Source organism: Canariomyces notabilis (genome assembly GCF_033297395.1).
Source record: "Canariomyces notabilis strain CBS 508.74 unplaced genomic scaffold N656scaffold_42, whole genome shotgun sequence".
NCBI classification, from domain to species: Eukaryota; Fungi; Ascomycota; class Sordariomycetes; order Sordariales; family Chaetomiaceae; genus Canariomyces; species Canariomyces notabilis.
In genome coordinates this window covers 102,790-128,586 of record NW_027041864.1, presented here as the reverse complement: position 1 = coordinate 128,586, position 25,797 = coordinate 102,790, and the positions used below count along the sequence as shown (strand labels likewise).

The 25,797-nt window shown below is 57.2% G+C and overlaps 9 protein-coding genes across 9 annotated transcripts; 4 read left to right on the top strand and 5 right to left on the bottom strand.

Annotated features, from left to right (window-relative positions):
• Positions 1–2,486: 2,486 nt before the first annotated feature.
• On the bottom strand, positions 2,487–3,116 carry N656DRAFT_510299 (uncharacterized protein). The gene has a single exon (XM_064809898.1). It carries the CDS (start codon positions 3,019–3,021, stop codon positions 2,647–2,649), a length of 375 nt encoding a protein of 124 aa, XP_064665058.1. The 5' UTR covers positions 3,022–3,116; the 3' UTR covers positions 2,487–2,646.
• A 95-nt stretch (positions 3,117–3,211) lies between these two features.
• On the bottom strand, positions 3,212–5,691 carry N656DRAFT_802667 (uncharacterized protein; the record flags this gene model as incomplete). Its single annotated transcript, XM_064818269.1, has 2 exons — positions 3,212–5,305; positions 5,374–5,691. The coding sequence occupies 2 exons, from the start codon at positions 5,689–5,691 to the stop codon at positions 3,212–3,214; spliced, it is 2,412 nt and encodes an 803-aa protein (XP_064665057.1).
• An 860-nt stretch (positions 5,692–6,551) lies between these two features.
• Positions 6,552–7,524, top strand: N656DRAFT_510318 (uncharacterized protein). The gene has a single exon (XM_064809899.1). The coding sequence runs from the start codon at positions 6,810–6,812 to the stop codon at positions 7,341–7,343; it is 534 nt and encodes a 177-aa protein (XP_064665056.1). The 5' UTR covers positions 6,552–6,809; the 3' UTR covers positions 7,344–7,524.
• N656DRAFT_510473 (uncharacterized protein) lies at positions 7,515–8,658 on the bottom strand. Its single transcript, XM_064809900.1, has 3 exons — positions 8,476–8,658; positions 8,252–8,393; positions 7,515–8,193 (listed from the first exon to the last, which is right to left on the bottom strand). The coding sequence occupies exons 2-3, from the start codon at positions 8,258–8,260 to the stop codon at positions 7,687–7,689; spliced, it is 516 nt and encodes a 171-aa protein (XP_064665055.1). The 5' UTR covers positions 8,261–8,393; positions 8,476–8,658; the 3' UTR covers positions 7,515–7,686.
• Positions 8,659–8,974: 316 nt separating this feature from the next.
• Positions 8,975–10,629, top strand: N656DRAFT_720033 (uncharacterized protein; the record flags this gene model as incomplete). The annotated part of the gene is made up of 2 exons (XM_064812419.1): positions 8,975–9,073; positions 9,148–10,629. The coding sequence occupies 2 exons, from the start codon at positions 8,975–8,977 to the stop codon at positions 10,627–10,629; spliced, it is 1,581 nt and encodes a 526-aa protein (XP_064665054.1).
• Positions 10,630–10,806: 177 nt separating this feature from the next.
• N656DRAFT_833038 (P-loop containing nucleoside triphosphate hydrolase protein) lies at positions 10,807–15,303 on the bottom strand (the record flags this gene model as incomplete). The annotated part of the gene is made up of 4 exons (XM_064818679.1): positions 14,997–15,303; positions 14,504–14,917; positions 13,978–14,464; positions 10,807–13,919 (listed from the first exon to the last, which is right to left on the bottom strand). Exons 1-4 carry the CDS (start codon positions 15,126–15,128, stop codon positions 10,807–10,809), a joined length of 4,146 nt encoding a protein of 1,381 aa, XP_064665053.1. The 5' UTR covers positions 15,129–15,303.
• Positions 15,304–16,788: 1,485 nt separating this feature from the next.
• Positions 16,789–18,343, bottom strand: N656DRAFT_840394 (acyl-CoA N-acyltransferase; the record flags this gene model as incomplete). Its single annotated transcript, XM_064818942.1, has 4 exons — positions 18,015–18,343; positions 17,450–17,923; positions 16,933–17,248; positions 16,789–16,831 (listed from the first exon to the last, which is right to left on the bottom strand). Exons 2-4 carry the CDS (start codon positions 17,850–17,852, stop codon positions 16,789–16,791), a joined length of 762 nt encoding a protein of 253 aa, XP_064665052.1. The 5' UTR covers positions 17,853–17,923; positions 18,015–18,343.
• Positions 18,344–18,486: 143 nt separating this feature from the next.
• N656DRAFT_510266 (uncharacterized protein) lies at positions 18,487–19,217 on the top strand. The gene is made up of 2 exons (XM_064809897.1): positions 18,487–18,854; positions 18,917–19,217. Exons 1-2 carry the CDS (start codon positions 18,590–18,592, stop codon positions 19,075–19,077), a joined length of 426 nt encoding a protein of 141 aa, XP_064665051.1. The 5' UTR covers positions 18,487–18,589; the 3' UTR covers positions 19,078–19,217.
• A 202-nt stretch (positions 19,218–19,419) lies between these two features.
• Positions 19,420–25,425, top strand: N656DRAFT_719985 (acetyl-CoA synthetase-like protein; the record flags this gene model as incomplete). Its single annotated transcript, XM_064812414.1, has 2 exons — positions 19,420–19,821; positions 19,876–25,425. 2 exons carry the CDS (start codon positions 19,420–19,422, stop codon positions 25,423–25,425), a joined length of 5,952 nt encoding a protein of 1,983 aa, XP_064665050.1.
• Between the last annotated feature and the right edge of the window lie 372 nt (positions 25,426–25,797).

Sequence of the window (25,797 nt, the reverse complement as noted above, 5' to 3'; positions counted from 1 at the left end):
CGGAAAGACCCACTACTAACACCGCCATGCTGACATTGAAGCTGAATCGGGAATGCTGGGAGCTGGAGGTGAGTCAGGCTCGACAGCAAATCCTACTGCTACATAAATACACAAGGAGATCGCCGCGTGAACGCGTCATCTGTGACGTGCTTTCGGGTAGATGACCGTGTTTGGCTTGTGTCTTGAGCTTTTAAATGAGGTTCCATGTACGCCCGCCATTGAGTTCAAACTTTGATGACTCCGAGATGCATAATGATACTCGGCTCGGAGGTAGTGTATGAGCGAGAACTGATGAGATCACGAGCGGCTTGAAGATGAAGGTGTCCAGTACAACGACGATGACACCGCTCATCTGATCAAGCCCACCAACACCACTGTCAACGGAATGCTCAGTGAGCTGGCGACATCTAGGACCAACCTGGTTGAGCGCACAAGCGCATGCAGCTTAGATCAGCGACTGTTGACTTGCACCTGACTACTGTCAATCCATAAGGTACCTACACCACACTTGGCTAGGGGCTAGGTACTATATAATCCAAGGCCCCCTTCCTACTTTCAACCCCCTACGGGTAGGAGTGACAAGTGGTAGTAGTAGCCAGTACTCCGTCTCGAAATCGACGAAATCGACGGAGATCCCCTGTTCGATTCACGGACCCGCCGGGTTTTGACTACCTTACCTCGCGCAACGACTCGAGGTGTCCGGCTCGCTAGGACAGAGAGTATGGTTTCTTGGATCGCTCTCCGCAAAGTCCATCACCATGTCTTTTGAGGTAGTCGCGGTAGCCTCAATGACCACCTAGTGTTGGCCTTTGGAGCTCCCAGGAGAGTCCCTTTCTCCACCGTCTCCCGGACGGGCGACCTCGCCTATACCCGTGAGCAGCGACAGCGAGAGCGCGCACAGGGAGGACGACGAGGAGGACGAGGATGACGACTCGAGCGACGAGAGCGTGGCAACGCCTACACGCCGCCCTCGTGGAGCAGCCGCCAAGGCCACAAAGGTCTTCATCAAGCGCGAGGTGAGTACACGGGCCCCAGGAAAAGACCCAGCACAGCGACGAGGCTCGATGCTAATGCCACGAGTCGAACAGTCAACTTAACCGGATACCGCGGTGGCGTCGCGAAGGCGAGCGAGAAGGAGGGAAACCGGGTATACCGGGCGTCGGACCCCAAATGAGGAAGCCACTCTGCGTTGTTTTCTTTCCTAGGTTGCCTTCCTTGTTACTGCGTGCTATCGAGCTGCAGTGGGATGGGTGCCCGTTGGGCCCGGAAGGGAGCAGGTTCATGGACGCGAGGCCTTTGGAGCTCCCGGGGGAGTCACTTTCTCCACCGACTCCTCCAGAATGAGAATGTAATGCTGTGCTCGAAATGTCTTTGTACACTACATATCTGTCCTGCCTTGGATGGTTGGCCCTCTCCGGGTCTCAAGAGTTAGGCCTCCTCTTTTCCCTCACCAATCTCTTAGTGCTCTAGCTCCACATCCTTGATCCGCAATGGATTGGACATGGCATCTCTGACCGGAATCATCGACTCAAACTGGAATCCCTCTCTGCTGCGGAATCAACGTTTGCGTATCCCAGTCTTGTTGTGCTCTCATGCGAAAGTACCACGCGTGGGAAAGAATCATGTCCACGGCCCCATTGCCATAAAGTCTTCGTACATACATGTATCTACCCTGTCTTGAATGGTTCGCCAGATACTATACTATAGATAAGTCGGTAGTCATGTACTGTACCTTCTTATACCTCACCTGGCACTTGTTGAATGACTAGACACTTCTTAGGTGTGGATGGTATGTAATCGAACTTGTGCACGATTATGTCGGTCATGCAGTCGAACTCTGTCCAGGGCAGTTGCCGTTTCGCAAGTCATGAAGATCGGCCCTGAATCACAAGTATCAAGAACACCCCCCAGTGACTTACATAACACCCGCGACGTTGAGTTCCTATGGTTCGTAACCATGTGGATATACAAGGGGCAAGCCGGCACTGCGTCTAATGCTCCCGGGCAGTGTTGTGAGCTTACTGGGGAACCCACCTCCTCTGCTGACAACCTGGCCGTTTGTTAGTTTCACGATTGCATCCTTTCATGTGTTCACCCAAGTGGCCATGATATTGCTACGGCTAGCCGAATGTTGTGGATGCCGAACATCAGGTTCATGGTAGTAGGCCATCAGACAGTTCAAATTCGGTGGCATGAGTCCCCACTCAAACAACCTGAGGTCAAAGCAAGATGAACAGAAACCATGTGCTATATTACCGTAGTCATGTCTCCTTACCACCCTTTCTCTCCTCTTCGCTGCAAAAATGCATATATGTATTATATACATTTACAAAAGCCATTTGCCAGGATGACAAGATATTATATAGTATGTATGTACATGTACTCGTACTTCATGTTCCGGTCCAGCCAGCGCGTATATGCAATCCCACCAAGCTCCCGACCATCCCCTGACCGAGACACAGAGCTAACAAGATAACCCAATAACGTCTCATCATATCATATCACATCACATCATAACCGTCATAGGCCCGCGAAGTCTCAGCTCTAAACGGACCCTCCCGGCCGTGAAGCAATCATCCAAGTAAACCGGTACCACCACCCATCATTGACAGGTATATGCCCAACGCCTCGCTGAAAGAACAGATGCTAGTGTACGAGTAAAAAGGAAAAGAAAAGAAACGAATCCATACAGCCAAAAACCATATACATAGAACGAGACCGGAGGAAAGCATGCAAACTGATGGAGGCATCCCATCCCACCACTATTCCTAATCCGCCTCCTTTACATGGAAGTGCAAGGTTCCCAAACGTTGAATGTGCTGTGAAGCAACGTATCCCCACCACACCGACAGACTGGACGAGAAAATGACGACAGACAGACAGACAGACAGACAGACAACAGCAGGGAAAAAAGACGGCATGTTTCAGCCGCCTGACCTGTATATGACCGGGGCAAGAGAACTCAGAAAGATAGCCAACGAGTAAAGGCAAAGGGAAGTGAAATTCTCGTCCATAAGACATAACCCGGGATCCCGGGATTAGTTCAAGAAATAGCAGTCAAGATACGCGAGTATGCGCCGATTCCGCGTGGAAAGAGAAGCAGATCTTCAGTAATATTTTTCTTCTTCCTTTCGTTTCTTCCTTCCCATTCAGGTTTCTCCGGATAGTCCAAGGGAAAATACACCAACAGACGGCGGGGCGGCACCGTTTGTCATTGCCCTCCAGCAGCAAAGGTAAGCTCAAACGGCAGATCAGGCAGGTCGTCGCCGGGCTCGTGCGGGTGCGGGTGCATGCCCTGGACATGCATAAGGTTGGCATAGGTGATCCCATGCCCAGCAGTGGACGCCGACGACGACGACAGAGACTGGCTGTATTGCTCAACGCCGACGCTCATCATATTCACCGACGACGGCAAGCCAGTCTCATAGCTTCCAAAAGTTGAAGCCGAGAGCGGGACGCCTCCCTGCTGATGCAACGGTGGACCGCCCGGGCCGAGCAAGAACGTCGACGAGTCCAACTCGCCCCCCGGCAAGCCCGGCAGCGGGCCATTCAAGTTCATGTTGTTGGCGGCGGCCATGTCCAGCTCGGGATTCAACGGCAGCCCGCCGCCGACGCCGGCAAACGCCATGAGGTCGTAGCCATGCCCATGCCCATCAGCACCCACTGCCGCCACGGGGAGAGCCATTTGTTGTGACGAGCCGTACACTCCCGCATCAACAAACTCACTCTCATAATCCTCCGGATCAGGCGCGCCGACCGACTCGTTCCCATCCAGATCCGGCACCAGCGCACCAGCCTGGTCCATGGGCACCGTGACCTCAATCATCCAGTTCTTGAGCTCATTCATAGACGGCCAATCCCCACCGCCCTTGCCTCCGCGCTTTTCCCGCTCCTCATCTGGCCCGCCGCCGCCGCCGGGACCTGATTTTGCGCCCTTGCGGGGTTTGACCTTGAAGTGGGTGCGCCGGAGGTGGGCGGCGGCGTTGTAGTAGGCGCCGTACTGCTTGTTGGCCGAGCACTGCTTGCAATCTTTCAACGGCTTGACGGCCGTCTCGGAGTGGGGGATCCCCGCGAGAGCCGGGTCGCGGCAGATCCACTTGCGCACCATGCTCTTGTGCTTGGCCTCGGTGTGCCGGCGCAGCTCGTGCTCGCCCCGGAAGCCCTCCGGGTGGTCGTTGCACTGGTTGCACATGACCTTTGGGTGCTTGGGGCGCTCGTACTTGGCCTTGGCGATGACCGCCTTGCCGTCTTTCCCCTTGCCCCCGCTGGCAGGCTCGGCGGGGGTGGGCTTAGTAGGGTCGACAGCCGGTTTGGGCTGGAGATGGCGAGACTTGGCGGCATTGCCGTTCTGCCGGGCCAGGGCTTCCTTGGCGCGATGCTTCAGGGACGAGTTGGATCTGATGCTGTCCTTGGAGACAGATCGCTCCATGGAGAGGTGCTGGCTGAGAAATGCTGCAGTCGTGTCATGCTCAGGGGACATGTCCACGGATGAAGCTGACTGGATGCTTTCTTGAGATAGGGATTGCTGCATGGCGTGCTGATGCTGTGATAGTCCTGACTCGGCGGGAGCTGAGGAAGCATAAGGATACGGGTACGGGTTGGCCTGCCTCGAGACAAATTCCGACCCTGCTGACGAACGCTTCCCGAGTAAGGGTGGGTGATTGGTAGTCTGGTTGTAGCCGCCTAGACTGTCTTGTCTCGCATGACTGCGTGCCGACTGTTGCGACTGTATCCTGACCATTTCACTGAACTGGCCTGAGATAGATGCATTGTCGTTCATCGTGCTGTTGCATCTTGACATGGCTGTCTCTATTGTCGGTGCCGATGTCAGGGATCCGCAAGTTGACGGAAGACTTGAGCTGGGGTACGGGCCTGCGTCGAGCGGCGAGAGCAGGTGAGCGGACGGAATGCTGATAGGCGAAATGCCGGTAAATTCGTCCTCATCGTGCATCGAAAGGAATTCGGCTGGGTCCATCTCTCGACCAATCTCGACATGTTGCGGTTGCCCATATGCAGGAAGGAAACATGAAGAGTTGTCCTGAATGAAGGCACCCGAGGGTTGTTGGCATTGATTCTGACTGAGATAATGACTCAGAACCCCCGGGACAGCCACAGGCACACTGTTGTTCCGGGTGAGCGGGGGGCATGGCGGCGTGATAGGCCCGGTCCCTTTGGCGACGAATGGGTTGGGGTTAGGATGGGCTGCTGTGCTGGAGAAGCTTGATCTTGACCGCACCATGGACGCCGTCGCCGAGTTTGCTGCGGCATGGGTGGTTTTTGAGCGCTTCATGGGCCGGCCGTGGTCCTACGGGCCGATGATGAGTGAGTGGGGCCGCACCACGGGCCGGACTGGGTGAAGAAGGGCTTCATTACCTGACGAGCCTGCTTGGCACTGAGACCGAGAGTAGGCGTGGCACGGTGGGACATGGTGCTGCTTCTTGAGGGTCCATTGACTCCATTCTCATTGAGGGGGTGAGGGCGTAATGTGGATATTGATAATGCAGGCTGTTGATGCTGTTGATGCGGTTGCTTTTGTTGTTGATGTTGCGGACTGCTGAGCCCCGCGCCTGACCCAAAGCCCGTGGTTGAGGCAGAGGATTGGGCTTTGCTAAGCTGACTTTCGAGCTCCAGTCTCTCTCGTTCCTTTTGCCGTATCAGAGCTTTGAGCATCTCAACCTCTTGCTGGCTCATTGTGACGACAACCGAGGCGGCTAGCCTCGAAGCAGAGGTTTGATAGTTCGTGATCCCGGAGCCTTGTCAGCTTCCCAACAAGGGAGCGGGCCACTCGTTTAGGTCACTGGGTTTCTCAGGGCCAGGAACCCTCCCGTCGTCCAAGAGAGCCTTGAATGCGCCAACGGATAAGACGCTGCAGCCCTGGCAGCCAGAAGCAGGCAGGCAGGCAAACGAAGCGACGATGGAAAAGTCAAGAGTGAAGCGGGGAGGAAAGGGATTGACAAGCTGTTGGTGAGCAAATGATATTTATCCAGTCAAGATGCAGTGGCCAACGAGGCTTTGAGATGCGAGGGGCCCCGGACAAGATGGTTAGCGGCGATCGAAGTGACTTGGTATTGTACTTATTGTCTGTCTTGGGACTGGGGGACGGCACAATGAGCAGTCGAGAAGGATCAGGTCGATATGCAGCCGCACACCCGATCAGAATTGCGTGGGATGGGATGGGGTGCCACGAGGATGGGGAACTCGGGGTGAGGGAGGGGGGGGGCAAGAAGCATGGGTCTCTCAGTCTCTGGATGGCCAGGCACACAACCCACTACGACAGCGTCCCAATACACTAAAAGTTACAGTGGTAGTAATCCACCCACACCTCACCGATGATTGATGCCTGGGGGCCTGAGCAGAGTGACGACAGTGGAACGACTTTTCAACTTGTCTCGTTGATGATCAATGGTGAGTAAAGTGGCAGGGGTGGGTGTTTCCGGGGAGCTTCCATCTGATTGATGCAACGGCACTGCCGCACTGCCGCACCGTCGCCGGATTGCTTCTCGACGGGCCAGTGGAGTCTCGGTGCACCAAACGGGTCTCATAGTGCTGCGTGACGGCTCGGACGAATCTTACTGACCCTGCTGTGGCACACTGGATGCACGCTAGCAATTTGCGCTGGAAACAGATCTTTCTTCCCCGATTAGCGGGCTCCTGGCTGCTGCTGAGGTGGGTTCCATCCATCTCACTCATCATCACCTTCCGGTCATATCTTGAAGTCTCATTCATCTGGGCTCGCATCCCGCCTCCATCAACCCCATCATTGGCAAAAGAATACCCTGCGTTGATGCGATGATGGACGAGCAGCAGACATGCATCGTATCGTGCCCGTTGAATGGCGGCAGGGCAATGAGAAGGATGCAACTAGCAGTCGACCCGTCCTTCCATTGATGCTTGGGTTGGGTAGCAAAAGCTGGTGTCTGGTCAATCCGGTGCAGTGTGAGAGAACACGCCCGGTTTTTAGGGGATGCCGATGTTCTGTAGCACCACTGGTGCCATTGGATGGCATCTCTCGGCTGGCCATGGCCACTGCTGATTCGGTGGACGGGCTCGCAACCAACGGCTCCTTCCTCAGATTCCCCATAAGTTATCGAGTAGGTACCCTTGTAGTGCTTCCCTCCTCGACCACCTCTGTCCGCTCCTTGAATATATCCCTCGCCCGCAAAAGGAAAGGAGCGCCTCTGGCGACGACGCAACAGCAGCCAGTCGTCTGTGAGACGCCGCGCTTGTCGCATGCGAATCCCAACTGGACGGCATGCTCACGCGGCCATTCATGCGGGATGCGGTCGGCAGTAACGTCGGTAGGAAGTCGGCGGGTTCTCTCGATATTTCCTCCCCAGCCATGATACCTTAAAAGTTAGGATGGATGAGCTGTCTCGACCGATGATGTGGCTAGCGTGGTTGAGTTACGATTTACGATCCCTTCCAGCAAGGTATGAGTTTGTACCAGTCTGCTAAGATAGACAGATTTCCGAAGGTCTCAATATCTGCGACCCGTGCTGCGCCTTCTTCCAATTTTCTCTTGATGTCAACACCATTTAAGTTGGATAGCATCATTCCCATACTGCGCATCAATGATATTCGGAGAGTCCAACCGGCGCCAGATATGGTAGGAGCTTGGGCGTATCTAAGATCTCGGACCCCATCGTTGTCCGGGTCGTGATGGTCTCCAATTGATGAATCAGCCGTCTAAATCCCCCTTGCCCCATGGATGCTCGTCGTCAGTCGATTGCCCGATGGCTTCATTGCTTGCAACCACAACGGTTTTCTGTGCATGGCCGGTGGAGCAGAAGGGACGTGGAAACGAAGAATCACTGGATTTACATGCGTCGCCTCGCTGTCAAAGAACAATCCGGGCCATCCCTCGCTGCTGCAGGACCTCACAACGGCCCTGATTGGCCGTTTTGGGATGGAAAAGTGAGGCGAGGCCTGCTGGAAGGCGCGAGTGGTCAAAAACACAGCTCCCCGGGCGGGTCCGTGTCGGGCAGTGCAGGGGTGGCCAATTCGTTCCGACCTGGTGGATGCTCCCCTCAACTTCTCAAGCGAGTTCGAAAGCGATGAGCGATGAATCCCAAAGCCACAACTTGAACCGAGCCGTCCCTGCCTGACTGGCACTCCAAGGTTTGGGCCTCGATATCGCTCCTTGGGTCTGATGGCCCGTGCATCCGGCTCCCGTGCATTAGGAGCATGACCACCAATTGATGAGTTGTTCGGTTAGCTGCAGCTGGGACACGTTGGCAGTCGCCAGGCTCACCTTGGGCATCGCTCACCTCGGAATGGGATGGGGATGACTCGAAGACTACTGCCCGACATGGCTGTTCAATTGCATGCGGAAATGTCGCGAGTTCAGATCTTGCTTCTCTCGCAGTTGGCTTGGTCAGCCGAGGATCAAAAGGTCCGAGTCCCCAATTCACCAACAAAACCCGGCTTGACGGCTTGTCTGTCACTGCTTGCCATGACTGACATCTTGACGGGGACAATCTAAGATAGCGGTTGGGCCTTTCCTCACAGCCACCGTCTCCGTGAAAGAACCGGTGACACCCGGTGGGCCCCGACTAACTCCACATCTCCGCCGTCTTGGCAGCCGAACCGGTGTGGGATCCATGTCTCTCGGCCTTTTGATACTTCGTACATTGCCTCATCAAAACGAGTGATTTGTTTCATGCAGTTTTCGACTCAGCCATGAGGGATGCTTGCGGCAGTTACCGTTGGTTATTGGCAGTTGGGTAACGAATGGCTGCTTGAAGTTGCAATTGCTCTTGCTTTGAACGCATGCACATGACATCCAGGGCAGTGCCCGGCCCGGCCACACCAGGTGATGACATAATCCGACTACCATAATGGCCCGATAAGGCCACCTTATCAGTTGCTTCTGAGCTTCTGTTGCACCAACCAACAGGTGTCCATTTCGGCCGGCAACGCCAGCGCTCCAGAGCACGACGATTGCATGTGAAGTCGAGATGCCAGCAGTGGCACAATGCGCCGACTCAATCTGGTTCTTCTAGCATCGTCGCAGCTTTGCCATGCTCGGCAGCCCGGTTTCAGCATCCACGATGATGTATTAGCATATCCCCAAGTACGTGCAGTTTGTAGTTGGCCTCTCTCAGACAGCAGACGAACGGCGACGCTGACGCTTTTGCCCGCTCGCAGTTCGAGGTCGTCTTTTCGGACAAGTTCATTTCAGAATCCGACGCCCTCGCCATCCTCGAGTCATCCCGCGCTGGTCATCCAACTCAATCGACCGATTTCTCGTCTCAGACCGACCTGACCAGCAAGGTGCGCGAATCCGCACCCGCCGAGACAACCACCAAGACAGGGACCGGAGATGACACCGCCGACGAGGACGCGCCAGTGTCGGAAACATACGAACTCATCAACAGCGCGCCATGGCGCTACCTGTGCTCGGTGCCCGTCATCGCCCCGCCGCCCGTGCTGAACCGGACGGCGACCGAGCTCGCCAAGGCCGAAGAGGCGCGCGAGCTGAGTAGGGCTATGGCCAAGGGCTGGGAGCTGATGAGCGGGCTCGACGGGCACTGCCTGTACTACATGTCCGGCTGGTGGAGCTACAGCTTCTGCTACGGCAAGGGCGTCGTCCAGTTCCACGCCGTGCCCAACGGCAACAAGGGAGGGCCCCCGGTCAGGGACGAGAACAGCCAGGAGTATGTGCTTGGCAGGGTGCCGGAGCTGTCGAGTAACCGAGACACGGGTGCCGGCGCGGACACGGACGGCGAGACCAAGAGCATCGCGCCGCCGAATGCGCAGCTCCAGGTCAAGGGCGACCAGCGATACCTGATGCAGCGCCTCGAGGACGGCACCATCTGCGACCTGACGGGACGGCCGCGCACGATTGAAATACAGTACCACTGCAAGCCCGGGGCCACGGGCGACAGGATCGGCTGGATCAAGGAGGTCACCACGTGCACATATCTCATGGTGGTGAACACGCCCCGTCTGTGTGCCGACGTGGCGTTCCAGCCGCCCAAGGAGACGCGGGCGCATCCGATCCGGTGCCGGCAGATTGTCGGCAACGAGGAGGAGGAGTCGGCCTGGCGCTACCAGAAGCGGGTCGAGGCGGGCGAGCTGTTCGGAGTTGCCGGCACCCAAAAAGCCAAGGTCAAGGAGGCGGCCAAGAACCAGTTCACGGGCATGACCATTGGCGGGGTTGTGGTCGGCGGCAAGAAGGTGCTTGGCGGCGCCACGGAAGATGGGAAACCCGCGCCCAGGCTGGTCGCTCCGAGACAGGCTATGGGCAAACCTGCCGTCGTGCAGATACAGTCCGACAATAGCAAGCAGGATGGGGCTGGGGCTGGGGCTAAGGCGGATGTGGACTTCAGCGATGAAGAGCTGGTCAAGCTCGGGGTTGATCCGAAAAAAATTGAGGAACTGCGGAAGGAACTGCAGCAGCTTGCTGGTGATAGGGGATGGAGGGTTGAGGTGGTGGAGATCCCCGGAGGGTACGAGGTTGTGGGCTCGTTTGACGATGACGAGGTGGGTGAGGAGGGGGGAGGCACAACGGATCAAGATGTGCCTAAGGGCAGAAAGGGGGATAAAAATGCTGGCAGCGGCAAGGCGGGTGATGCGGAAGAGGAGGAGGAAGGCTCGCAAGAGGTTTTCTTCAAGGAGGAGCTGTAGTATGCTTTGCAGTATATTTATATCCATGCGGAATTGTACATTTTGTCTCCCAGTCCCATTCTAACAACTCAACCCTAGCTAAACAGATGCAGTTCAATCCAAAGCGAACTTGACCAGTCCCAACCTCTCTAACCGACTCACCTCAGCCTCCCCACCTCACCACTCAGCCCAGTTCACTCACTGCAACATCTGCTGCATCGCATTAACCCTATAACTCTCCCTCCTCTCCATCAGCTCCTCATGCGTCCCCCGATCCACCACCTTGCCACCCTCAACCACAAAAATCACATCCGCCTTCCTCACCGTATGCAACCGATGCGTGATCGCAATCACCGTTGCCCCCTCAGCTCGAATCCGATCCAGCCCTTCCTGCAACGCAGCCTCGCTGGCCGCGTCCAAAGCACTCGTGCTCTCGTCGAGAAGCAGCAGTCGTGGCTTGCGGACCAGCGCGCGGGCGATTGCCAGGCGTTGGCGCTGGCCGCCGGATAAGCGGGACGCGGACGGGCCGACCTCGGTTTGGTAGCCTTGCGGGAGGGAGGTTATGGTGGAGTGGATCCCTGCGAGGCGGCAGGCGGTTTCGATCTCGGCTTGGGTGGGGTTGTGAGTGCTGGAACGGGAGCCGAGGGAGACGTTGAAGGCGATGGAACCGGAGAAGAGGGCTGGGTCTTGTGGAACCAGGGCGATGGTGTCGCGGAGGGAGGTGGGGATTTGCGAGGGGGAGGAGGAGGAGGGTGAGATGGGGACGCCGTCGAGGGAGATTGTGCCTGACGTGGGGGTGTATAGGCGTTGGACCAGGCTCATGATGGTGGACTTGCCTGCGCCGGAGGGCCCGACCAGCCCGACGAATTGCCCGGGTTGGATGGTGAAGGAAATGGAGTCGAGGACTTTGTGGTCTGGGCGGGAGGGGTATGAGAAGGAGACGGAGGAGAAGGTGACTTGCATGCCGGGCTGGGTCAAGTTGGACGGGGGTGATGTTGATGGGGGCTGTGACTCGGCGAGGGCTTCAATGTCGCCGCCGCTGGTGTCCTTCTTGCCCTGCGGGCCGTGCTTGGAGTCGATTTCATTGTTGGAACCGAGGCTGATGATGTCGAGGATACGCGAAAAGGCCGTCCGGGCACGCGAGAACTCGGGCGCGAGGGTGAACATCTGGCCCCAGAGCTGGGCGCTGACGAGCATGGCGACGAGGATGATGAAGAACTGCGTCTGGGTGGCCTCGCCGGCCATGATGCGCTGCGACCCCCACCAGTAGGCAAAGGCATAGACGAGGAAGCTCATGCTGTTGGCCAGGGCGAGCCAGATGTTGGTGAACGCCGCGGCGCGCACCATCTCGTCACGCGTGTTCTTCAGCAGGCGCGCGTACGAGGCCATGACCTCCTTTTCGAGCGACAGCGCCGCCACGGTCTTGATGGACTGCACCGCCTCGACGGCAACGCCCGTGGCTCGGGAGAAGGATTCAGCGTGCCGCTCCTCGTAGCGCGCCAGCATGCGCAGCTGCATGAAGCCTGCGCCGAGCAGCACGGGCACGATGGCCAGGCACACGATGGCAATCTTCCACATGATAATGTGCGACAGGACGATTGCAACGACAAAGTTGACGATGATGGAGAAGACGGTGCCGACTGTGGATCCGCTGAAGCCGCCAATGGCCGCGCTGTCCTTGGTGATGATGTCGAGCAGCGAGGAAGGGGAACGGCCGTTGGATTGGTGCCACTGCACGCCCTGCTCCATGAGCGAGCGGAACGAGAGCACGCGCACGGCGTACAGTAAACGCTCGGCGATCAACCCGAAGCAGGACCACGCAAAGAAGTTGGCTAGCAGCTCGATCACGGCCAGCATGAACAGCAGCCCACCAAAAAACATGCCGAGTTCCAGGATGCGGTCGGAAGTGTTGCTGCATGGGTTGAGCGCGCCCACGGTGAAGCCAAAGATGAGGCCTGAGCCGGAGAAAGTGCCTCCGACGAGGATTGCCGCGAAGACGGCCAGAACAAGCCACCCAAGGGACGGCCGCACGAGACGAGCAAGCCCGCGGAGCACGCTACCCCAGCGGGCAGAGTCCGTGACCGCATCCATGTCGTCTCCCTTCTCCATATCTTCCGTCACAGCAGCAGCAGCAGGTTCCGTCTTTCGACTAACCACCTTCTCCACATCCACACCCTTCTCCTCATCCCCCTCCACACTCTCCGTCCCCGACCGCTCCCCTTCCTGACCAAGACCAAGACCATGTCCATCCTTTTCACCCCCATCCAATGCTTGAGAACTCCCCAGACTCTGCAGCCTCGCCATACCCCTAAACACCCCCCCAGGCTCCTCCCTCGCCATCAACTCCTCATACCTCCCCTCCTCCACCACCTTCCCATCCTGCATAACCACAATCCAATCCGCATTCCGCACCGTCGCCAGCCGATGCGCAATACTAACCACCGTCATCTCCCCCTCCGCAACAAGCTTGTCCACGGCCCTCGCAACCCGTCCCTCGCTCGCCGCGTCCAGCGCCGACGTGGCCTCGTCAAGCACCAGCACCCTCGGCTGACGGACAAGCGCCCGGGCCAGCGCCACACGCTGTCTTTGACCTCCAGACACGAGCGACCCGCGTTGTCCCGCGGGCGTGGCGTAGCCTTTGTCGAGGGAGGAGATGAAGCTGTCGGCATCGGCGAGGGAGGCGGCGGTGCGGACTAGGGTGAGGATTTGCGAGATTTCAGGGGTTATGTTGATACTGTTGGGGGGTAGGGACATGACGTCCTTGCCGTGTGCGGCAACTAGATCGGCCAGGGCGCTGCTCTGCAGGGTGGGTTTCAGGGCTTGGTGTTCTGGTCGCGGGGAGTTGACGAGGCCGAGGGCGATGTTTTCCAGGATGGATCGGTCGAGGAGGGACGGCTCTTGCTGGACGAAACTCACTAGGCCGCGTAAGGAGCGGACGTTGATCTCGCGGAGGTCGTGTCCGTCCAGGGTGATGCTGCCGTTGTCTGGATCTGGGTCGTGCAGGCGGGCGATGAGCGAGGCGATGGTGGACTTGCCGCTTCCTGACAGGCCGACGATGGCCGTGTGCTTGCCCGCGGGGAATCTCAGGGTGATGTTGCGCAGCACGGGCTGGTTCGGCCGGGAGGGGTAGGTAAAGGAGACGTTGTGGAAGGCGATGTCGCCGGGGGTGGACGGGGGCAGGACGATGCCGTCGTCCGACGTCCCGTCGATGGATGAGGGTGTTTCAATGTCCTTCATCAGTCGCTGGAAGGCTGTCGACGCGCCGGTCAGGATGGGTAGCAAGGGCGCAATGTTGCCCAGGCAGACGCAGGCTACAAGGGGGTGAATGTCAGCATAAAGGGGGAAATGTTGACTGGTTAGACAACTTACCATCAACCAAGAGAAACACGACCGTGTAAATCTGCCCAACCGTTTCGGTGCCGTGGCCGTTCATCGTGTCCACCACCATGCGGCTGCCCTGCCAGAACGCAAGCGCATTTGCCGAGTAGGCAATGAAATACAGCAACCCGGCCTGCACGGCAGCAGCAACCCCCTTCTTGATACCCGCCGACCTCGCCAGGGCCACATGCTCAGCAAACTTCCTCTCCAACCTCGGCCCGGCCCCAAACGCCTGCACCACAGCAACATGCTGCAGCGCCTCTGAAGCAATCTCCGACGCGGCCGACACACCCCCCGACGACCGCCCCATATACTTTTGCACAAAAAACCCTCCACCAAGCGCCATCAACAGAAAAGCCGGTATCAACGAAACCAAAATCCCCGCCAGTTTCGGCTGCTTGATAAACGCAACCACGTAGCACGCCACAAAAAAACTGACACTCGCAATCAAAATGCCCACTTTCTCCGACGTCCCCGCCTGCACAGCCGTCATGTCGCCATGCAACCGACTACTCACCTCCCCCGCGGCCGCAGCCCGCGCGTCAAAGAACCCCGGCGGCTGCCGCAGCAGAGCCGCGACATACTTCCCCCGCAGCCGCTGCGCCAGGCGCTGGCTGACGAGGGACCAGGAGAGCACGTAGACGTAGATGAGCACAAAGGCCGCAATGGCGATGTAGACTAGTTGGAGGACTTTGGCGTTGATGGCGGATTCGTAGGCGAAGGGGTTAGTAGTTGATGATGGAGAGGAGGTGGAGTTGGCTGCGCAAGTGGCGCCGTTCATGTCGTCGACCAGCTCGCCAAAGAGGATGCCCATTAGCGGGAAGGGAACCCCAGCCGCCGCGGCGGAGAGGGTGCCTGTGATGAGGAGGAAGATGTCGATCCATGACGGGTTGGCGGAGAGGAAGATGCGCAGGTAGGTTAGAAGGTGGAACTGGGTGGTGGTGGTTAGTATGGATGGATCGAGGGCGGTCAGGGGGAAGTGAGGCAATGTAAACAAAAGGGGTGCTTACTTTCTGTTCGGGCTCCTTTGCTGGCTCTGGCTCGTCTTTGGGTGTAGACGGGGAGCCAGGCGCTGATTGGGCGGCTACGGCGCTGTTGGACGCGCTGGGTGGGCGCTTCTCTTCAGTGAGGCCTGCCGCCATGGTTGGCTGGGAGGGGTGGCTGGGACGGGCGAGACGTGAGCGTCTACTGCCAACTCATAGCCCAGGGCCAAAGCGGGAAGCAAAAAAAAAATAAATAAAAATGGAAAAAATAAACCAGCAATCAGACTGCTCTACTCTCCCTGTCCTTTGCTCCTTCTGCCCGAGTCTATCCCAGCTCCTCTCGCTGGAGAGCAAATTTTCGCAGAGGAAAAGGCGGGAAGAGAGAGACTGTGTTGATCGCGCAATAATTTTGGGGAGGACAGATTGCCGGGCATTCCATCCCATTTCCCACAACGCGCCATGGCATGCACCTGGATGGCCGGTCCACTCTCCATACTTCGGTTCATGTTTGGTGTGGGAGGGTCTTCAATTTCGCTGAATGGTCCCCCCTGACCCCGATGCCGGGCTTGGCGAATGCGGATCTGATAATAAAACCGGCCGGATCTGATAATTTTTTCCCACCCCCACTCCGGCCTGTGGATCCGGGCCAACTGGAAGTGAAAATGTGAATGTGCAAAGTCAACTCCACGTTATTATGCGCTGCACTGCGCAGTCACGCAGTGTTACCCTGGCACAGCAGCAGCATGTCTCATTTCCCTCATCGGTTGCCACTCACCAGGTTCTCGGCACCCATCCATCCACACCACTTGTTTTCTCTGCCCGCGGCTCCGTCCAAGTTTTGTTTTCGAGAGTGCTCAAGCCATGGCGTGGCGTGTTCTCGCGGCTCCTTCGCTGTCTTCAGAACAACCGGATTGGGAGTCCGGCATGATATGTCATGTCATCTCAACTGTGATGTGATGACCTCCACCCGTAATGCCCACATCCGACAGTAGCCCCCTGTTTTAATTATCCCTTCACGCTCATCTCCTTGTCATATCTCGTTCCTTACGAAATCAGTGGAGACCACCAATTTTCCCCTGCAGCAGTTCTCGCGAATTCCAGTCACTAGTGTAGTACCTGCCTCGGCATCTGACAGTGCATGGCTGCACGCGTTCAGGATATCAGCATGCCAGCAGCGCCCTTCAGCACGGATGCAGGCATTAATAAGGTGTCACTGCTGTGCAATGTTGTACACGCACACACTCGGGTTCCTCTTTCGGTAACGAGCTCGCCATGAAACAGATTGTCATTTCGTCGCATCATCCAATCCGCCGTATCCAAAGCAACAATACCCCTTGCGTCTGGGTCGAGGACATCCATCTCCACTACCTAGCCCACCCTCCCTGTGCCCTGTGAACTCGCCCAACTCATTACGTACAAGCTCCACACACGTAGGATCCTTCATTATCTTGATGATCAGATAAAGATTATCAGATCCCTCATCAGGGATTACTGTTAAACAACGCAGGCCCTCAGCTCCTTACGACTGCCCTACATCCCGAAGCTGGCCGAAGTATTGACAGGGGCTCAGATCACCTGTGAAATGATGGTTATGACACTCGCAAGTGCACACAGACATATCCGAGTTATGTAAATGCCTGAGCCTCTGCGGCTGTAGCAACTTGTAGGAGAATGCCGTCTTCATGAGCTCAGTAACGTATGGATACGTACCTTACGAATAAGGTGAGCATGCCTCGGCAGACCGGCGCTACCAAGGTCGGGTACGAGATGCCCACCCTCCCTCCAGCAGCCGAGCTGTCCGATCACGACAGCCTGAGCCCTAATGCGGCTCATCAATAGTCTGGTACCCGTGGACCATCGCACTTGACAGGCCAAAAGCTCTGAATTTTCACCTCATACTATCTTGACCTTCTCCCCGCTGCCGTCCCCATGGCCTCCTTCCCCAAGCCCATTTTGCGCATACCACTCCCTGTAGACATCTTCCACACTCTTCCCTCCATCCTTCACTGCCGTCGCCGTCAAGGCCATAGGCAGCCTAATCATCAACGGCACCTCGACGTCCTTCTCCGTGCCTAGTACCTCCGCCTCATGCACGACCCTGGCCACCTCCTCAGGCACCCGCTGAAACCCCATCTTCTTGTACAGCCCGTACGACCCGGGCGACGACTCGAGGTAGATGGGCAGCTGGGTGCTGTCGCTGAGATCGATGAGGGCCTGCACCAGCGCAGCGCCCGCGCCGCGGCCCTGATGCTTGGGGTCTACCGCAAAGGCATGGATGTCTTTTTCGTTCAGTCAGTCAGACACGCCACAACGCAATAGCTTCAACGCCACCCTGCAGCACACACACTTGCTCCCATCCTGCATCTGCCTTGGCTTTGGGTTTGGTTTGAAGGAATGCATCACATGAAGCGAGCCCGGCGCGCGAGGAGAGAACCCCTAGCCCACTCCAAACCTTGCCAATCAAGAGAATGAACACTCACAGATATACCTCCCCCCACCCCAAATCCTCTCCCTCGCCTCCCACAGGCTCCCCAGCACCCTCTCCGCCCTCACCCTATTCTCCCCCTCCAACCACCCCAGTTCCGGCATCTTGCGCTGCTCCTCACTGCGGGGCGTGACGAACACGTCGCAGAGTGCCATACCAACAATCTCCCCGCCGTTCGCCGGGTCCACACACTTGAACGTGTACTGGGTATCCGACGAGTGCCACCACGCCAGCGTGCCCTTGGTGTGGGCGTCGCGGAACTCGTCCGACGAGCACCCGTGGGGGAAAAGGATGTCAAGGAGCCGGCGGCCGTCCGGATCCGCCGAAAAGGCGGCAAAATAGACGTCGTAGACTGCCCGTATGTCGGGGATCAGGGCGGGTAAGATGGCGAAAGGCATGGTTCGGTCGCCTTTTCCTCTTCACTACTAGGGGTGATGGTGTCGCTACTAGGGATGGTGGTGATGGGTAGCTGACGCAGATGAGTATAAGCCTGGAAAGAAAGACTTAAAGAGCAGACTGGAACAGAGAAAACTATGCCTCTCCGATGCTCCAAATGATACCTTTGAGGCGTAAATCACCGCGGTTCTGCGAGGCATGTCTCAGACCTCCCGACCGTCGTGACTCGTAAGCTCAGTCCCACAAGGGCCAGTAAACCGCCCTATCACGCTGTCATTTGCTTGACTGAGGCTCCGGCCGGCATTTCGTGCAGCGATGATCACCACGCATCCATGATCCATCGGTACAAGTACATCTTGTCTTGAGTCGAGTCAACATCATATGCTACCCGATCCCGCACGTCTTGCGTAACCGTCACGAGTAAACCCAATCACGATTCCCGGGAACCGCGTGGGCGTTGTTTCGTCATGGTGGTTTGGTGAAACCTGCAAATTCGCGCACAACCCGCTGTCGTGCCCCTCTCCCGAAGCCGGAGGACTGGGCCCCTGTCGCACAAGGGTGGTGGAGTTCCGGTTGCATCGGCAGTGGCCCATTAAAGTTATCTGATCCGTCCACCCCTGTCGGCCTTCAAACGTTTCTCCCCACTTCCTTACACCACCAACTCGGGCAAACCTTTCCCTTTTTCCTTACACATGCACCCTCGCAACCCAGCTTTTTAACCCGCGACTACTCGCCAACGATGACATATCGCATCAAATCCCTGTCCAATAACAAGCCACTCGGCCAGAAACGGGCTTGGACCTCGGTCGTGTCCCTCCGCAACGTGACATCACAAGGCACAAGGCACCCACCTTCATCTCTTGGAGCTTGGGTCGAACCCCATGGCGAGGATTTACTCGTTCCGGTGGGGGACTCAGCCCCAGCTCTTTGTGACTCGGCCACATTTCTCATCTCCTCGGTCAACGGCATGCTCTGGAGTCTGGACGATGCCGCAGGAGTACAGGGTTTGTGATCCCGACAGTGGACTAGTTACTCCGTGACGACCAGTGCACTCTAACAAGGGCAGGGCTTACAATGGCGGGTCCCGATGGAGGCTGTCGGTGTGGTGGACACTGCGGGTCCGATCGTAGGGGGCCAGCCTCGGCTAGGGGTAGCCCGGTTAGGTTGTTGGCCTTAGCGAGGATGGATGGATCCAACCTTGCCCTAGAGTCCCAAGAGTTTCCCTAGAGTGAAAAGTGACGCTACGAACTCGCATGCGTTGCTCTTCCCATCTCCTCTCCGATCCCGTCAAAGGAAGAGGGGATTATGTCCTGCTCCTCTCCCCTGAGCCCATTTCACTTCCAGTGCCTCGTTAGGAGCCGTCTGAAATAAGACACACAGGCCGCTACCCCATCTGCTACCCCAAGCCGATGCCTTGATCCGTTCTGCAGGGTCGCCAACCGTTGCAGCGGCGGCAAAAGGGAGCACGGAATTACCCGGAAAGTCCCCATCAGCGTTACCAACACCATGCATCTTGCACAGCATGCCCCGGGTTTGGTGGGCCTGGGAAACGGCCTGCGCCGCGATGTCATGCACCTCGGGGCCCCAAGCACACCTCCAGAGGTTGTGACCAGAACGGTGTCTGTCTCCAACTCTCCTAGCGACGAATTCAACGACGCTTTTTGCCGTGACGAGCTCATCCTCGCATGGACGCTCTTGCTCCAAAGAGAGCGGAGCGATGACAACCCAGTAGAGCAGTTCACATGGGGTTCGACGTCTGTCGACGGAACTGAGACGGCGGTCCGGCTCTCACTTCCCGCCCTCGGCCTAACGCTGAACCGCACGACCAGTGAGCCTGTCTCAGCATTCCTTGGAGCAGTGCGGAGCTCATCGCGGAGTATCGAGTCCTCGTCGCCCGAATCGTTGTTCTTCTTAGATGAGCCTGCAGTGTCAGGCTGTCCACGCAAGGGGGAATCTGACGTAGATTCACCGGTAGGTGTTACAAACATGCTGCAGGTGTCTCAGGCATGAGCTGACATCATCAAGAAATGGACATTTCAGCTCAGAGTGTCAAGAGAAAGGGGCAATCTCACCCTGTGGGGACTCTGGCCAAACAAGCATGTCCCCTTGTCGGAGCAGCAGGCTGGCGACAAGTTAGACACCTTCATCGAGCTCTTCAATGTCATTACAAAACAGCCTGAGTTGCCGTTGAGAAGACTTCTCGATCCCCTGCCGGGGGACCTTAACCAGATATGGAGCTGGAATGCTTCATTGCCTCCAATCATTGACCGGACGATGCACGACATCATCTCGGAGCAAGCCGTGGCCAACCCGACCAAAGTTGCTTTGTGCTCATGGGACGGGCAGTTCACATACGCCGAGCTCGACTTAATGAGTACCTGTTTTGCTCACCACCTGTGCTTACTTGGCCTCACCGTCGGTACCATTGTGCCGTTGTGCTTTGAGAAGTGCCGTTGGACAGTAATTGCGCTGCTAGGCGTCATCAAGGCCGGCGGCGCGTTCGCCCTCACCGATCCGACCAGCCAGCCGGAGGCCCGATTGAAGGTCATGGTGGAACAGACTGGAGCCAGGCTCGTCGTAGCGTCTGCATCCCAGTCGGAACTGGCGCAGCGCCTTGTCCCCGGAGACGGCAAGGTAGTGACTCTCTCGGAGGAATCGATGTCCTTTCTTCTGGATACCCAAGATGAACCGGCCCCACTGCCTGACATTCCGACTGCCACATCACCCTTGTACATTCAATTCACCTCCGGCAGTACGGGTAAGCCGAAGGGAGTTGTCATCTCTCATGCCAACTACACCAGCGGAGCAATTCCGCGAGCAGAAGCCGTCGGATATGCTTCTTCGTCCCGGGTCTTTGAGTTCGCAAGCTACGCGTTTGATGTCAGCATCGACTGCATGCTCTGCACTCTTGCTGTTGGGGGCACAATCTGCATTCCGTCCGACGCAGACAGGATGAATGATCTTGGAGGCGCCATCAGGTCGAGCGGTGCCAACATGGCACACATGACACCAAGCGTAGCTCGTGTTTTGGATCCCAGCGTGATCGCCGATCTTGATGTGCTGGGGCTGGGCGGCGAGGCTGTTTCTGCTGCCGATGCGGCAGCCTGGAGCAAAGGGAAAACCAGCGTGATTATCGCATATGGACCTTCCGAATGCACGGTCGGCTGCACAGTTAACAACACATTTGCCAAGCACGGGAGCCAGAGGAAACTCTTCACCACTGGCAACATTGGTAAGGGGGTTGGGGCGGTAGGCTGGGTTGTCGATCCGGAGGACCACGACCGCCTGGTCCCCGTGGGTGCCGTGGGAGAACTGCTCGTGGAAGGTCCTGTCGTAGGGATGGGATATCTCGGTGAGCCGGAGAAGACGGCTGAAGTCTTTATCGAAGACCCAGCGTGGCTGACAGCAGGGCACGGCACCGTTCCCGGGAGGCGGGGACGACTTTACAAGACTGGGGATCTCGTTCGATACGACCGTGGTGGTTCAGGAGACTTTGTGTTTGTCGGACGCAAGGATGCTCAAGTCAAACTTCGAGGACAGCGTGTCGAGCTCGTAGAAATCGAGCATCACCTTCGCCATTCCCTACCGAGCGGAATAAAGTTAGCAGCCGAGGTGATCAGACCTGACGGAGGCGAGCCCACCCTGGTAGCCTTTTTAGTTGAGCCGCAGCCTTTGGGTGGATTGACCGACGAGCCTACCGGAGAAAACCTTACCTTCTCGGACGAGCTGGCAAAGGCACTGGGCGGGATCGATGAGGCGCTTGGTGTCGTGCTTCCCCGGTATATGGTGCCAGTAGCGTACATCCCGCTTCGGGACATGCCAGTGCTACCGTCGGCCAAAATTGACAGGAAGAAGCTCCGCGAGATTGGAGCAGCTATGAGTCGAGAGCAGATCGCCAACATATCTCGCAGAAACAAGCGCACTGATTTGGAGGAGCCATTGACGGAAATAGAACGTGCGTTGCAAGGTATCTGGAGGTCAGTACTCGGGGACCAAGTCGACATCTCCGTTCACGATAACTTTTTCGCTCTCGGCGGCGACTCCCTAAGAGCCATGAGGCTTGTTGCTGCTGCGCGGACGGAGGGCGTCGTCTTGACCGTTGCGGATGTATTCCGCTACCCAGCCCTTCGGGACATGGCGGTCGTTGCGAAGATCGTATCAGCGGAACAAGGGGGCAGCAATTCAGAGATGGTTCGGCCGTTCTCGCTGCTGGATAGCAGCTGGCCAGTTGATGAAGCACGCGCCGAGGCGAGCAAGCACTGCGGAGTGGACGAGGCGGATATTGAAGACATGTACCCTTGCACTCCCTTGCAGGAAGCGCTCATGGCCCTGTCTGCGAAAGTCAAAGAGGCATATGTCGCGCAGCGGGTGCTGAAAATGGGAAGCTTAGAGGAAGCGGTCAAGCTGCAAGCTGCGTTCGATACTGTCGCTTCTACCTCCGCAATCCTTCGCACCCGCATCATCCAAATGTCGCAGCGCGGCCTTATGCAGGTCGTGGTGAAGGAGCCCATTGCCTGGCGGTCGGCGAGTTCACTGGCCGAGTACCTTGAGAACGACCGTGACGAGCAGATGGACCTTGGGAAGCCTCTCGTTCGTTATGCCATGATCCGCGATGGTGGGAACGCCCACTTTGTCCTCACGATGCATCACGCCCTCTACGATGGCTGGTCGATGCCCCTAATCGTCGAGAGAGTGAACCAAGTTTATCAAGGCGTTCAGCCACGACAGCCCGCTGCCGAATTCAAGCACTTCATCCATTATCTCAACAGCAAACTCGACCGCGTCGCTTGCGATACTTACTGGCGTGACCAGCTCGCCGGTGCCACAGGCCCACAATTCCCCCGCCTGCCCTTCGAAGGTTACCAAACTCAGGCAGATTCGCTGCTTGAGGTTGACATTTCTCTCAAGGATAGGCGTCTCCCCATGTGCTCGAATGCCACTGTCACGCTAGCAACCGTTATCCGCGCCGCCTGGGCGCTGGTCGCTTCACAGTATTGCATGGGCAATATGGACATCGTCTTTGGTGAGACGCTAACGGGCCGCAATGCGCCGATTGTGGGAGCTGAGGAGATCGAGGGTCCGATGATAACGACCATCCCCGTCCGGATATGCATTGATCGGGAAGCCACTGTGGAGGAGTACTTGCAATCCGTTGCCCAGCAGGGCGTCACGCAGATTCCCTACGAGCACGCCGGGCTACAGCACATTCGACGACTTAGCGAAGATGCTCTTCAAGCTTGTGAGCTGCGCACCGGCTTCGTCTTGCACCCCGCAGCTGGAGACGTGAAGGTGGATGAGCGGACTCCGGCGAATGGGCTCGTGCCTGCCGGCGACAGCGAGGCTGCGCAGGAAGCCCTCAAATTCAACACGTACGCTCTCATGCTGGTGTGCTCGCTGTCGGCAAATGGGTTCTTCGTCATGGCCAGCTTCGATTCCAGGACGGTGGACAAGGAAACAGTGGGAAGGGTGCTGGAGCAATTGCGCACAGTGGTGCACCAGCTCTGCGAACCCGAAGGAAAGAAGATCAAAGTCGGCGATGTGGAGTGCTTGACCACCGCCGACAAGAGAGAAGTGCAGAAATTGAGTCAGCAGGTCGTTCTCGAAGGTGAAAACCTGGCTGAGCTCGGATTGTCAGCCGAGGACATTGAGGGCGCGTGGATTGTTGAAGCAGCAAACTGCGAGCAGCCACTGCCTCGAGGAGCAGCGGGCGAATTACTGGTCGAGACGCGGAAAGCCTTGGGCGCGCCTGCCGTGGCCATTGGTGAACCCCGGTGGCTCATGCAACTGAAGGCGGAAGGTACGCACCGGGGCGAGCAGGACGGAGGGAAGGCACGCGTGTTCAAGACTGGGCGCCTTGCAACTTTGGATTTTTCTGAACACTGCAACACTTCCACGCTTCGCATCCTAAAACCAGCAAAAAGCGATGCGCAGAGAGTAGTGAAGCGACCGCAAACCACCGCTCCCGCTCTCTCGGCGACGTCGACAAAGCAAAAAACACTCCGGAGTATTTGGAGCCGTCTGCTGAATATTGACCAAGACAAGATTTACCTTGGTGACAGCTTCTTTACCAGGGGAGGTGACTCAATCACCGCCATGAAGCTCGTTTCCGAAGCGCGCCAACAAGGAATGCAGCTTACCGTCGCCCAAATCTTTGCCAATCGGACTCTTTACGAAATGGCCAACGTGATGCAGCCTGCCCCCGCTGTGGCAGCCCAACAGGGTGTGTCCGCGGCTCCAGTGAGGGCTGACTACAGACCGTTTTCGCTGCTTTTCAACTCCTTCATGGAGCGCATCCAAGAAGCGCTTGAGAACAAGTCGTGGAAAATCGCCGATGTACTCCCTGCGCGTCCCTTGCAGGACATCGCCGTACAGGGAACGGTGGAGCTCCCGCGGTTCTCCATCCGCTACGAGCTCATCCACTTCGAGGGCTTCGTGGACAAGGCCCAAATGTTCCGCGCCTGCCAGGAACTGATGGCGCGCAACGAGATACTCCGCACAGTCTTCGTCCGCCTTGATGCCGTGTGCTACAGCGTTGTTGTGGAAAACCCTTTCATTGTTCCTGTGGTCGAGTACGAGATCGACGGCGACGACGTCGACTCGTTTGCCCGTCAACTTTCCAGACTCGATGCACAAACTCGGATTCCATATGGGTCGTCGTTTGTCAAGTGGTTCTTTGTAACAAACGGAACGAGGTGCAGCCTTGTGTTCCGCCTGTCTCATGCTCAGTATGATGAGATTTGCCTCCCCATTTTCCTGAACCAGCTCCATCAGCTATACCAAGGTTCCGATTCGGTTCCTGTTTCATACCCTTTCTCCGCCTTTGTCAACCATACGCTCCAGGACAGCATCCCCCGCGCAATCCCCTACTGGCGCGATCTTCTCGCCGGCTCGCCTGGCATCTCGGTCCTCAAGCCTCACACGCCCGTCACCAATCGACGACACTTCGCCATCCATCGAACCGTCGACATCTCCACCCGGATCCGCGACATCACTGTGGCCACTCTGCCCTCCGCAGCCTGGGCCCTAACCCTTGCCCGTCTTCTCGGTGTTAACGATGTCGTGTTCGGCGAGGTTGCCTCCGGGCGAGGCGTCGACGTGCCGGGCATCCCCGACGCCAACTCCATCACCGGTCCCTGCTGGCAGTACGCCCCAACGCGTGTCCGTTTCAACAGCAATCCGCCGATCCGGACTGGTCACGAGCTGCTTGTGGCGCTGCAGCACCAGCACATGATGTCGGCGTCGCACGACTGCATGGGCCTGACCGAGATTGTGCGGCACTGTACGGACTGGGACCCCAAGACCGTGACGTGGTTCGATTCGGTCGTTCATCAGGATGTGGCGCACGTCGAGGCCCTGCGCTTTTTGGATCTGACTGCCAGGTTCGAGACCATCTACCCGTACGAAGAACCACTGCGGGAATGGAAGATTCAGGCGTTCCATCAAGGGGAAAACTTGACGTTGGAGATTGTCACCTTCGACTCGTGGAAGGAGCACGCGGTCCGCCTGTTGGATGATCTGGTTGCTTCGATGGAGCAGCTGGTGCAGCGGCCCTGGGACGAGCTGGATGTTGTTTGATGGAAGTGGGCCGGTTTGGCGAAATTGAAGGGCGAGGGAGAATGCTCAAGATGGATTTGGTTGATCATGTTGACTTCCCTTTCGTTCTCTGGGAGCATTCTAAGGTAAGGTGGTCTGGATCCTTGTATACAAGGCTGAAAAGGGAGAAGTATGAAGGCAGTCTCGCAGGTTGGTGTGCATATCGAGCAAAAGATGGACTGTACTTGTACAAGGGGAATTAAAATCTGTTTCGCCAGGCACGTCGACTCTGCTGATGAGTTCAGAATGTGAAACCTCCGACCCACTACTAGCATGTATACTGATTCACAATCCAGCGTCTTCCCCTACCTGGTAGGTTCAATGTCTATCTGACTCCTTGGGTCACTCCTGGTC